This window comes from Hemitrygon akajei, chromosome 2 (assembly GCF_048418815.1).
Source record: "Hemitrygon akajei chromosome 2, sHemAka1.3, whole genome shotgun sequence".
In the NCBI taxonomy this organism is placed as follows: domain Eukaryota; kingdom Metazoa; phylum Chordata; class Chondrichthyes; order Myliobatiformes; family Dasyatidae; genus Hemitrygon; species Hemitrygon akajei.
This window is the reverse complement of record NC_133125.1, coordinates 104,049,135-104,062,605: the sequence shown is the minus strand read 5'-3', so window position 1 is coordinate 104,062,605 and position 13,471 is coordinate 104,049,135. Positions and strand designations below refer to the sequence as shown.

The 13,471-nt window shown below is 37.2% G+C and overlaps 1 protein-coding gene across 3 annotated transcripts in view; it reads right to left on the bottom strand.

The window, feature by feature from the left end:
* The window catches only part of rif1 (replication timing regulatory factor 1), a 101,121-nt gene that overhangs the window by 64,065 nt on the left and 23,585 nt on the right, over positions 1 to 13,471 (bottom strand). For all 3 annotated transcript variants that reach the window (XM_073026374.1, XM_073026385.1, XM_073026394.1), the window contains exons 2-4: positions 7,978 to 8,106; positions 5,828 to 5,906; positions 3,285 to 3,381 (exon numbers count right to left, since the gene is read on the bottom strand). In XM_073026374.1, coding sequence (XP_072882475.1) covers positions 3,285 to 3,381; positions 5,828 to 5,906; positions 7,978 to 8,090 — 289 coding nt within the window. In that variant the 5' untranslated portion in view covers positions 8,091 to 8,106. The remainder of the gene's footprint in view (positions 1 to 3,284; positions 3,382 to 5,827; positions 5,907 to 7,977; positions 8,107 to 13,471) is intronic.

The following is a 13,471-nucleotide window of genomic DNA, read 5'->3' as shown; positions in this document are numbered from 1 at the left end:
ATTTAGATCAGATTCCCATTTTTGTCTTGATTTATGAATTCCTAATTTAATTGTCTGCTTTTGAATCAAATTATACATACAAGATGTAAATTTTTTAATTTTTCCTTTCTGAATCAATATTTCCATTTCACTAGGTTTTGGCATCAACATTGTTTGTCCCAGCTTTTCTCGTAAATAAGCTTTTAATTGAAAATAACAGAAAAGAGTGTTATTTGATATTTTATATTTATTTTTTAATTGATCAAACGACATCAATATACCTCCTTCAAAACAATCACCTATATATTTAATCCCCTTTTGAAACCAGTTATGTAAAAGTTTATTATCCATTGTAAAAGGAATAAGCCTATTTTGAATTAAAGTTCTTTTTGCTAATAAAGATTTCTTTATCTCATCGTCCATATTTACCTTATTCCATAAATCAATCAAATGTCTTAATATAGGAGATTCTTTCTTTTCCCGTATCCATTTGGATTCCCATTTATATATAAAATCGTCTGGTATATTTTCTCCTATCTTATCTAATTCTATTCTAATCCATGCCGGTTTTTCTTCATCAAAAAAAGATGCAATAAATCTAAGTTGATTTGCTTTATAATAATTCATAAAATTTGGAAGTTGTAACCCTCCTAAATCAAATTTACATGTCAATTTTTCCAATGATATTCTTGACATCTTTCCTTTCCAAAGAAATTTCCTTACATATTTATTCAGTTCTTGAAAAAACTTCTGAGGTAATTGTATTGGTAAAGTTTGAAATAAATATTGCAATCTAGGAAATATATTCATTTTTACAGCATTAACTCTACCTATTAATGTTATTGGTAACACCATCCATTTATCAAGATCCTCTTTTATTTTTTTTAATAATGGCAAATAATTTTGTTTATATAAATTTTTTACATCATTATCAACTCTAATACCTAAATATTTTATCCCATTTATTGACCATCGAAACTGAGTTGCTAATCGACATTGATTATAATTTCCTTTGGTAAGGGGTAAAATTTCACTTTTATCCCAATTTACTTTATAGCCTGATACTTTCCCATATTCTTCCAATCTAAAAGATAATCTTTGCAAAGATTGCAATGGGTTTGTTAAGTAAATCAAAACATCATCAGCAAATAAATTAATCTTATATTCTTCTTGATTAACTCTAAAACCCCCAATGTCTGAATCTGTTCTAATTAATTCAGCTAATGATTCTATTGCCAATACAAATAAAGCAGGTGATAATGGGCAGCCTTGTCTAGTTGACCTCGTTAAGCAAAATGGTGTTGAAATCTGACCATTTGTAACTACTTTAGCTTGAGGATTAGTATTTAAAATTTTAATCCATTGTATAAAAGATTTTCCCAACTCATATTTTTCCAATACCTTAAATAAAAAATCCCATTCCAATCTATCAAATGCTTTTTCTGCATCCCCAAAGCAACTGCCACACTCATTTCCTCGCTTTTTTTGTGCCAAATGAATTATACTAAGTAACCGGGTTATATTATCCATTGATTGTCTATTTTTAATAAAACCTGTTTGGTCCATATGTATTAATTTTGGTAAATATTTAGATATTCTATTAGATAAAATTTTTGCTAGTATTTTATAATCTGTATTCAACAAAGAAATAGGCCTATATGATGTTGGTTTTAAAGAATCTCTATCTTTTTTTTGTTGGCAATACAGTTATGATCGCTGTTAAAAAAGATTGTGGGAGTTTATGCATTCTTTCCACTTGGTATATTAATTCCATAAAAGGAGGAATTAATAAATCTTTAAATTTTTTATAAAACTCAGCAGGAAAACCATCTTCGCCTGGGGATTTATTACTCTGAAGTGATCCTAAAGCTTCTTCAACCTCTTTTAATGTAAAGGGCATATCTAATCCTTTCTGTTCTTCCAAATTTAATTTTGGAAGGGTTATTTGTGATAAAAATTTATCTACCTCAGCAATCTTATTTTTTGATTCTGATTGATATAGTTCAGTCTAAAATTTTTAAAAAGTTTTATTAATTTCTAAAGGCTTATAAGTAACTTTATTTACACTTGTTCTAATTGCATTTATTGTTTTAGAAACCCGTTCTGTTTTCAACTGCCAAGCAAGAATTTTATGTGATCTTTCACCTAATTCATAATATTTCTGTTTAGTTCTCATAATTACTTTTTCTGTACGATATGTCTGGAGCATATTATATTGTAATTTTTTATTAACAAGTTGTCTTCGTTTTTCTTCTGTCATATATCTTTGAGATTCTTTTTCTAACTTTATATCTTTTTCCAATTGATCTATTTCTGCTGCGTATTCCTTCTTAATTTTAGATGCATAACTTATAATCTGACCCCTTAAATATGCTTTCATCGCTTCCCATAATACAATTTTATCCTCAACTGAATGTAGATTTGTATCCAAAAAAAATTGAATTTGTTTTTTCATAAAATCACAAAAATCTTGACGTTTTAATAGAATTGAATTAAATCTCCATCTATAAATCGATTCCTCCTTATCCCTCATTATCATTGTCATTATCAAGGGGGAATGATCTGACAGTATTCTTACTTTATATTCCACATTTTTCACTCTATCTTGAATATTTTTTGATAATAAAAAAAATCAATCCTTGAGTAAGTTTTATGTCTATTTGAATAAAATGAATAATCTCTTTCTCTTGGATTAATTTTTCTCCATATCTCAATCAGATTTAAATCTTTCATTAATGATAAAATTAGTTTTGTTACTTTTGATTTTGTAACAACTTTAGTTCACCTATCCAAAACTGGATCCAAACAAAAATTATAATCTCCACCTATTAATATTTTATCATGTGCATCAGCCAATTTCAAAAAAACTTCTTGTATGAATTTTGCATCATTTTCATTTGGTGCATAAATGTTCATAAAAGTCCATAATTCTGAAAAAATTTGACAATGTATAATCACATATCTCCCCCCAGAATCAATTATTACATTTTGTACTTTAATTGGCAAAGATTTATTAACCAAAATTGCAACTCCTCTCAATTTTGAATTAAATGAAGCTGCAATGACATTTCCAACCCAATCTCTCTTTAATTTCTTATGTTCTATTTCTGTTAAATGTGTTTCTTGTAAAAAAGCTATATCTCCTTTCAGGCTTTTCTGTAGAAAAATTTGCCAAGAACAATCATGGTCATGGATAGGGCATGATCACCCACATATTATGATATGGCACATTATGATGACAAATCTCCATTGATCAGAAAATACAGTTAAACTATTGTAAAACCCAAGCCATAATTAAGAGGTACCTGACAACGCAGCACTAATACTACTATGAAAGACACAAAATCCCAAGGCCTGTAGCGCAGCATTACAAAGTTCCAAATCCGAATTGGAAAGATGACCCTTCGTGAACAAAGAGAAACATGAAATTTCATGATCAACAAGTAGGCTTTTAAATAAAACGGCACAATACATAAAAATGGAGTCATGAAGCTATTATTATACATAGAAAAATCGGTAATTTCACAAGTATTTACTCCAAGAGAAGCATAAAAATTACAACCTGCTAAAGCAATTTGTTATCAGATAATTTCTAGACAGATGACCATCACACTTTATGTTCAATCTACTCCAACCAATGTTTGTAAAAACAAGGCCAGATCACTCCACTGGGATTAAGAGCATAAGACAACTTGACTGAAACGAGTTCCAATAGAGCCGTGACAAAGTGGGATAGTTTCTTTAACGGAGGAGTTCCCAACTTCGGGTCCATGGGCCCCTTAATGGTATTGGTCCATGGCATTAAAAAATGTTGGAAACTCCTGCTTTCGTAGAATATTTTAGAAATGAAGAAAACCATTTTAAAGTAAGGGTCATTCTTTTAAGAAAGCAAAATTTTTATGAGTCTACAGGACTCTCTTGCTCACCACAGTCTGTATATTTTTAAAAGGGATGATGGATAGATAGCAAGGGGATGACAGAGCTTCAAGAGTCAAGCTGAAGTTACAACATTATACAGCCAACTAAGCTTCAGAGGACCAGCAATTGCACTTGCTGTTAATTCATATGGCATGTTCTTTTTCCACTCTTAAGAGCATTTTCTTCAACTAATTAATGATAAGAGAGTTTACAATTATCAGGAGTATGGTAGCCTTTTGGGGCATTTGTATCATTCTGCAGCATAACACATGCTGTGATTGGCTCTCAAATTACTCATCAGCAATTGCTCATCGGCAAGAAAACTGCAATACTGCTCATCATTCAAGGTACCCCACACACAAGGAAAATTAATTGAGTTGTTTGGCAACTCATTCAAAATAATAAATGGACCAAGGGAAAGATCAATGGATTCATATTCCTCACACTTTTTCAACAAATACTTCATCAGAAATGCAAATATTAGAAACAAAACAATGTATAATTTTTCTTACGTAGTTACAATTCCACTAACCACCCTCTGCTAGCTATGTCCAAATTATCAGAAAGGAATTTAAAATATACAAAAATGAAACATATTCCCCCCACCCCAGGGATTGGAGCTTGCAGTTACTGAAGACTGAGAATAAACAACTTATTCTAGTGTTCCTATTTAATTTAGTTTTCCATTTTCTAAATGAAAGCAATTTGCAATCAAGTGAATTCTTTCACTGCAAGAGGCCAGATGGTGCTGACAGCTCATTGGTGGTTGTGCAAGTTTATAGTGCTTGAGTCAGCACAATGCAATTTCCACACTTGCATACTGTAGCAACAATGCTTAAGCTGAGATACATTCTGTTACTGGGCTCACAAATCCGGGGGAAATAAACTTATACATGGTCACATTTCAGCCATCTTGAGTACAACTCCATTCATTTCAAAGTTGTTTTAAAGAGAAAAAAAATAAAAGATACACAAAAATCTATGCATTATGCTCTTAATTTAGTAAAAATGCGAATATGTTTAACAAATAAGATTTAACTCACTTTCAACTGCTTACAACAAGACATGCTGCGAATTAATGTGACAAAGACTAGCAGAAGTAGTGGGCCTGAATGCACTCAAGGCATCCTAAAGCCCTTTCCAATTTGAAGTCAAATTTAAACTATAGTGAAAATCAAATCAGAGTAGTGTAGCAGTTAGTAGCTCAGGATGTCAGGGTTTGGGGTTCAATCCCAGCATCCTCTGAAAGGAGCCTCACATTGGGAAGTTTGGGTTTTCTCAGGGTGCTGCTGTTCCTCCCATGGTCCAAAGACGTGCCACGTGGGTTGTAAACTGTCCTGTGATCAGGTTAGGGCTGATCGGAGGTAGCAGCTTGAAGGGCTAGATGGGCCTGCTCTACACAGTTTCTCTAAAAAAACAAAGTTCGGATTGCAAACCAGTGAGTGCAGAAAGATGGTATAGGCAGAAAGGTTTTAGATTCCTGGAACACAGGGACCTGTACAATTTGGATGGTAGTTGTTAGCGGGGCAGAGTTCAGAGTTCAATTCCAACATCACCTCTGAGGAATTGGTACATTGTCCCTGTGGAATATGTGGGTTTACTCCGGGTGTTCTGGTTTTCTCCCACAGTCCAAAGATGTACCAGATAGGTTGACTGGTCATTGCAATTTGTCCTGTGATGAGGTCAGGGTTAAATCAGGGCTGTCAGGGGTTGAGGGGTGGTGCTGCTCAAAAAGGACCTGCTCTGCGATGTATCGCTAAATAAACCTCTCTCTGGAAAGACTGACTAATCAAAAACATGCCAAGACTAAACAGATCCATCAGTGCTAACGAAACAGCAAGGGGATAGACTCAATAAATTAATCTTAAATTTCAACACTCCTACTAAGAAAGCGGCTTAGTAAATTTCACCTCAATGCATAAAAACTTACTTTCAGTACTTCACAGAGCCGAGTAAACTGTTTACCAACTGCACCAACAAATTCCTTTCCATCTTCTCCACTAAGGCGACTTAAATAATGAAAATACAACATGATTAGTTACTCTACAAAGATTGGTCAAAATATTTTAGATTTAAATCGAGAAAAAAATATTGCAAATGCTGGAAATACGGTTTTCATCCTGAATGTTAACAATGTTTCGCTTTGCACAGATGCTTCCTGAGCTATTGAGTGGTTTCATAAACACAAGAGATTCTGTAGATGCTGTAATTCCAAAACAACACAAAATTCTACAGAAACTCAGCAGGTCAGACAGCATCCATGGAAATGAATAAACAGTCGATGTTTCCAGCCAAGACCCTTCATCAGTTCTTAAACAGGAGGAGGAAACCAGAATAAAAAAGTTAGAGAGGGAAGCTGGAAAGTAACAGGTGAGACAAGGTGAGGCGGAAGGTGTGGAGGAGGGATGAAGTGAGACACCAGGAAGCGATAGGTGGAAGAGGTGAAGGGCTGAAGGAATGTGATAGAAAAGGAGAGTGCAGCATGAAAGAAAGGGAGCTAGGAGGGGCAACAGATGCGAAGGGGTAGGAGGACAGCGAGAGTGGGGTATGGAAAAAAAAAAGGGAAGGGGGAGAATTTACTAGAAGTTAGAGAAATCAGTGTTCAGGTCAATTATTTCCCTCCTGGCACTTACCTACAAGCAGTACAAGTGCAACATTTGCCCTTATATCTTCTCCCTCACCACCATTCAGGGTCCCAAACACTCCTTCAACGTAAGGCAATACTTCACTTGCTAATTTGTCGAGTCATCCACTGTATCCAATACCCCCAGTGCAACCTCCTCTACATCAGAGGGACATCTATTTAAAGTAGGCGGAGGGGAGTTTAGGGAGATGTTGGAGATAGCTTCACACAGACCGGCGAGTGCCTGAAACACACTGCCAGGGGTGGTGGTGGAAGGACACTTAAGAGATTCTTATCTCGGCATATGATACAAGCAAAGTGGTGGATTATGGGCAGTGTTCAAAGTACATTTATTATCGAAGTATGTATACCATACATAACCTTGAGGTTCATCTTCTTGCAAGCAGCCACAAAACACAAAACAACAGAATCCATGAAAAAGCCCACAAAGATTAAACATTTAATGTCCAAAAATAAAAAACTAATTGTGCAAATAAAAAGGAGACAAATAATAGAAAAAACATGGACTGCACAGCTGGCCAAAGTGACCCACAGCCACAGAGCCAGGTCCAGCACTGAGATGAATGCCAGTGACTGCTGAGTCAGTTCAGAACTGGGGCGAGTAAAGGCTCACAGAATAGTGAGATGAACAGCAGTTCATCCATCGCTTCCGCTTTGACACCTTAACCTGGCCTGGCCCTTAAGTCTGCAAAACCTCTGTTTGCTTTTCACTCTTGGGCCTGGGTACTGCCACTTCAATCCAGCCCCAAGGCCATTCCAGCAATGACCACCGCGGCCATACCTGCATTCTCAAGAGTCCAGTGTATCGAATCCTTGAAGGTACCAGAAAAACGCTGTCGTACAGACGGTTCAAAACCAGAACTCCCAAAGGACAATTACAGGCTGCAAACTCAAGAAAGTCTGCAGATGCTGCAAGTCCAAGCAAGACACACTAAATGGAGGAACTTAGCAGGCTAGGCAGCACCCATGGGGAAAAAAATCCAGTCGACGTTTCGGGTCGAGACCCTTCAGTGGGATTACAGGCTGCAGACAGCAACAATCATAGTCCAGAAAATACATTTAATAGAATAGCTAGTTTTGTTTGCCCCCCGCAAATGTCGCAGTGTCTCATCAGTGCCATTCTGCCAGAAGTATCAGGAAGGATGAAGTAGGTTTATATAGATCAACACAAGATCATGGGCTGAAGGGTCCATTCTGTGCTGTACTGTTCTACAAACCAGGTCACTGACTCGACAAAATTAAAATACAGACACCTAATTTTGATAAAGTGTAATTTTTTTAGTACCCTCAATGTCGCAGCAAGAAACAACAGAATCTTAAATATTGTAAACGTCAAAAGAAACTAAAAAAAACTGCCACATGAGACAAAAGGGGTCTTAACTTATCTTCAGAGAGATGTCACTTTTTACAAATTGCTGAATATTACTTCTACTGACCTGGATATGGTAAGGTAGGCATCAACCTGCTCCGTAGATGATACAGATGAGTCTTCCAAAGTCGCCAACAGTGGTAACAAGCCAGAAACAGCTGGATGAACAGCAGCCATCATTCTGGTGCTTAGAACTCTGGGGGAATGAAACAAAGTCAGTCAAAACTACTTCATTCTTAGTTTCAATTTGACATTCTTAATCTCAAAAAATACTGTTGATCAAGATTATCATCAAATCCTAACTCAGCAGGTCAGGCAGCATCTATGGAAATGAACAATCGATATTTTGGGCTGAGACCCTTCTTCAGGATTGAGAAGGAAAGGGGGAAGGCAATGAGGGTTTCACAATACCACTAAAAACTAAACAGAAATGTATTACACCCCTGAAACTGTAGATCTGAGGAAACCAGAATCACTTCAAACAGATAATGTGACTCTGATTATGATAAAAGCAGAATGAAAACAAGATAAAGGTATTTAAATAATTTGAACAAATACCTTTAACTATCAGTTAACAACACAGGTATGCATGCATTCAACTTTATCGCTCCTATCTCAGCTGCTACCTTAGATGTTTTGACTTAGGAGGAACATGAACACATTAATCTATCCAATGAGGGAATTCTAGACTATTTTTGCCAGTGCAAATTTCACATTGAGCGCAGGATGAATGGAAAAATCACCGAAGGATCACTGAGGGAAAACCAAAATGTATAGCACAGGGACAGGCTGCCTGCACATTGTCTATACACTGCACCCCCCACCCGCCATGACTTCCCGTCTGTTCATGTCTAAATGCCTCAAACATTGCTACTCTTTCAGTCTCTGCCACTTTCCCAGGCAGCAAATTCCAGGCACTTCAGAGTTCAAAGTACATTTACTGCCAAAGTATGTATATATAATACGAACGAGATGTGTCTCCTTACAGGCAGCCACATAACAAACCAACAGAGCCCATTAAAAAAGATGACAATCAAACACCCAATGTGCAGAGAGGGAAAAACAAAACCATGCAAACAATAAAAGTGAGCAAGTAGCATCTAGAATAAAATGAACCCAGTCACAAAACCTGGAGCAGGCCACAGCTTCAGTTCAACACAGAGCAGAGTAAACACCACAGTGGAGCAAGCAGAACTGTCCCAATCCTCCCCTCTAGGCTTGACAACTTGCCTTTTCAATCCATCTGACCTGGTGTTTAAATCGTCCACACATCAGGTTGCTCCTCACTCTAGGATCCAGGCTCCGTTGCTTCAATATGCTCTGGGCCTAGATCTGCTGTCACATTTCCACCCATACCTGATCTTTCCACATCAGCCTGGCACTTAAATTGATGGCCCTCAATTCTACTTCAGCTCCATTCATCTTAAATCTCCCTGGACCTCACTTCACACCCGCTTGCTTTGACCCCCAACTCAGCCTCACCTTTACTCACCTCCCCATTGTGTGCAGTAATTGTTTACCATAAATTTAACCAGAAAAATGTCATTAATGAAGTTTTGAGTCAAATTTATTTGCCAACAATAAGTAATTGCTGGGCTTCACCAGCACCATCTTGAACCAGAACACTCACCGTGTAGAAAAGTTGCCTTGGCGATTTCTTTTCCCCTTTCACCATAAAGCTCTACCCTCTAGTATTTGACATTTCCATCTTGGAAGGCGAGATTGTGTACCCCACCTATGCCTCTAAATGTGCACACTTCCCTTGAGCCTCCAACACTCCAGAGAAAACAATCCAAGTTTGCCCAATCTCGCCATGTAGCTAATCCAGGCAACATCCTGCTGAATGATGTCTAATCATAGCTTTAGACAGATGCAAAATGATTTTCCAATTGTTATACTCTCAACACGCAAAAGGCAGGAGACCGACATGGAACAGTATACCAAAATCGTTGAGCCAACGGACTTGCTACTATGCTGCATAATTCTGTCACTCAATGACAAAAAAAAATGTTAAAATAAAATTCATCAAGATTAAAGAGAATGTAGTGCAATTAGAATGAAAGATTCAATAATAATTTTTTGTTCCTAGTACACAAGCAGCAAAGACTCACAGGGTAAATTATGGGACATTAATCTTTTTAAGGGCTAAACATTGACAGTGAGTATTAAATATCTGGACATTTATCAGAATTTAGAGATGGGATTCATGCAATAAATATGAGGCAGTAAAAATACTAATTTGCTCTTTATTGTTAAAACTACCAGTTTTAAAACTGTCTCTCAATGAATCAGAATCAGGTTTATTGTCACTGACAAGTCATGAAACTTGTTAACTGGAAGCAGAGCGGTGCAAGACATTAAAAATTACTACAAGTTACAATAAAAAGGGTAAAATGAGACTGAAATAGAAATAAGAGAGGCCCATGTAGAGCAAGGTGCTTCTTTAAATGTAACTCTAGATATCTTTATTGTAATTATACCGAAGTAAAAACTCCGATAACCCATTTTCCGATTGTTTGGCATCCAGCTTACTGAATTCTTTACAAACAAGAGAAAACCTACAGATACTGGAAATCTGAGTAATACACACACACAAAATGCTGATGGAACTCAGCGGGCCAGGCAGCATCTAGGAAAAGAGTTTCTAGATGCTGCCTGTCCTGTTGAGTTTCTCCAGTATTCTGTGTGTTTCACTCATTCCTTTACGTCACACCCTCCAAACTTGCCAGGGTATAATTTTGCACACTTTCTTCAAACTCATTGGAGACATATTTTCTGGGTAAATTCACAGAAAAATATATTTTTTAAAAAATTATAAATGTTTCAGGGTATTAACAGGAGCAACATCCAATTGTCTGGAAAACTTCAGCAGAGCAGACAGCATCTATGGAAAAGATGAACAGTCAAGGTTTCAGGTAGAGACCCTTCATCAGGACACCTTGATGGCATATGAATCTGAAGATGGATCTCGGCCCGAAACGATGACTGTTCACTCTTTTCTATTGATGCTGCCAGACCTGCTGAGTTCCTCCAAGCATTTTGTGTGTTGCTTGGATTTCCATCACCTGCAGATTTTCTCGCGTTTATACCTGGAAGTTCTGCTAGTTCAGCATCAAAGTCGCAGAGGTGCTGAATTCTCAAAGTTGTGTTGCACATAACTGAATTTCAAGTCTCCGCACACAATTAGATAACTCAAGTTCACTCCTTTTAAAGTTTCCAGATTACTTTAGACATGTCATATACATATGATAAACACACACCTTAAAATGACTGGAGCACACCTACACGAAGTGTGGTCACAGGAAAGCAGCATCCATCATCAGGGAACCCCACCACCCACAACATGCTCTTTTTCGCTGCTGTCATCAGAAAGGTGGTACAGAACCCTCAGGATTTGCACCAACAGGTTCACCAACAGTTATTACCCCTCAACAATCAGGGTCTTGAACCAGGAGATAACATCACTCAACTTCACTTGCCCCATCATTAAAACGTGCTCACAACCAATGGACTCACTTTCAAGGACTCTTCATCTCATGTTCTCAATATTTATTATTTATTTCTTTTTATACTTGCACAGTTTGCTATCTTTTACACACTATTTGAACGCTCAAGCTGGAGCTGTCTTTCATTGATTCTACTACAGATTTATTGAGTACACCTACAAGAAAATAAATCTCACGGTTGTATATGGTGACATACATGTAATTTGATAATAAATTTACTTTGAACTTTGACCATGAGCCAGCTACTTGAGATAGAAAGCTCCAGTATTTTACTGCCGATCTAACACATTCAAAATGCTCTTTCCTGATTCATCCAGGTTGAGAAGTTGAAATGTACACTGGTGGATTGTTTGCACAATTTATTTACACAAGTGCAAACAAACACAAGTAGAAAATCTGATTCTCAATCTCATTTTATTTTGTTTTATATCCAAGGGTTGCTGCTAAGATTATATCAGGAGACCACAATTTTGTTTGTTGAAGATTTTCTGCGCAAAATAGCAAAATTCAGCTACAAATTGGCAAGTTGTGGCCATCTCTGAAACTTGGCTAAAGGATGGCTGCCATTGGAAGCTGAACGTCCAAGGATATACTGTGCATCAGAAAGATTGGTTAGTAGGCAGAGGGGGTGGTGTGGCTCTGTGTATAAGAAATAATATTAAGTCATTAGAAAGGGGTGACATGGGATCGGAAGGTGTAGCGTCTCTATGGGTTGAGTTAAGAAATGGCAAGGGTAAAAAGGACCCTAATGGCCTTTGTATCCAGGCCTCCAAACTGCAGCCAGGATGTGGCTTACAAATTACAGCAGGAGGTAGAAAGGTGTGTCAGAAGGGCAATGTCACGATAATCGTTAGGGATTTTAATATGAAAGTGGATTGGGAAAACCAGGCCAGTACTGGACATCAAGAGAGAATTTGTAGAATGTCTAAGGGAAGGCTTTTTAGCACAGCTTGTTGTTGAGCCCACTAGGGGATCTGGTGTTATGCAATGATCCAAAGGTGATAAGAGAGCTTAACTTTAAGGAACCCTTAGGGAACAGTGATCACAATATGATCGAGCTCACTTTGAAATTTGAGAGGAAGAAACTAAATTCCAATGCGTCAGTATTTCATGGAAGAAAGGAAATTACAATAGCATGAAAGCGGAACTGGCCAAAGTTGACTGGAAAGGGCCACTAGCAGAAAGGACAGTACAGCAGCAATGACTGGAATTTCTGTGAAAAATGAGGGAAGTGCAAGACATATATTTCAAATAAGAAGAAATTTTCCAAAGGGAAGAGGACACTACTGTGGCTGACAAGTGAAGTCAGAGCCAAAGTAAAAGCAAAACAGAGGGCATACAAGGAAGCCAAAGCTGCTGGGAAGATAAAGGAATGGGAAGCTTTTAAAAACTTGCAGAAGGAAACTAAGATCATTAGGAAGGAAAAGATGGATTATGAAAGAAAGCTGGTGACTAAAGCTTTTTTTAAAAAATCACAATCAGGTTTATTATTACCGGCATGTGAAGTGAAATTTGTTAACTTAGCAGCAACGGTTCAATGCAATATGTAATTTAGCAGAGAGAAAAAAAAGTAAATCAATTATATATATTGAAGAGATTAAAAACGAGCAAATACAGAAATACTGTATATTAGAAAAAGTGATGTAGTGTCTAAGGATTCCAATGTCCATTTAGGAATCAGATGGCAGAGGGGAAGAAGCTATTCCTGAATCACTGAGTGTGGGCCTTCAGGCTTCTGTACCTCCTACATGATGGTGCAGTGAGAAAAGGGCATGCCCTGGGTGCTGGAGGTCCTTAATAATGGACGCTGCCTTTCTGAGACTCCCTAACGATGTCCTGGGTACTTTGTAGGTTAGTGTAGAGTAGACTAGATTTACAACCTTCTGCAGCACCTCTATCCCAGACAGTGATGCTCTCCACGGTACAACTATATAAGTTTTTGAGTATATAAAGGGTAAAAGAGAGTTGAGCGTAGATATAGAACCAATAGAAAATGACGCTGGAGATATTGTAATGAGAGACGCAGAGATAGCAGAGGAACTGAATGCGTATTTT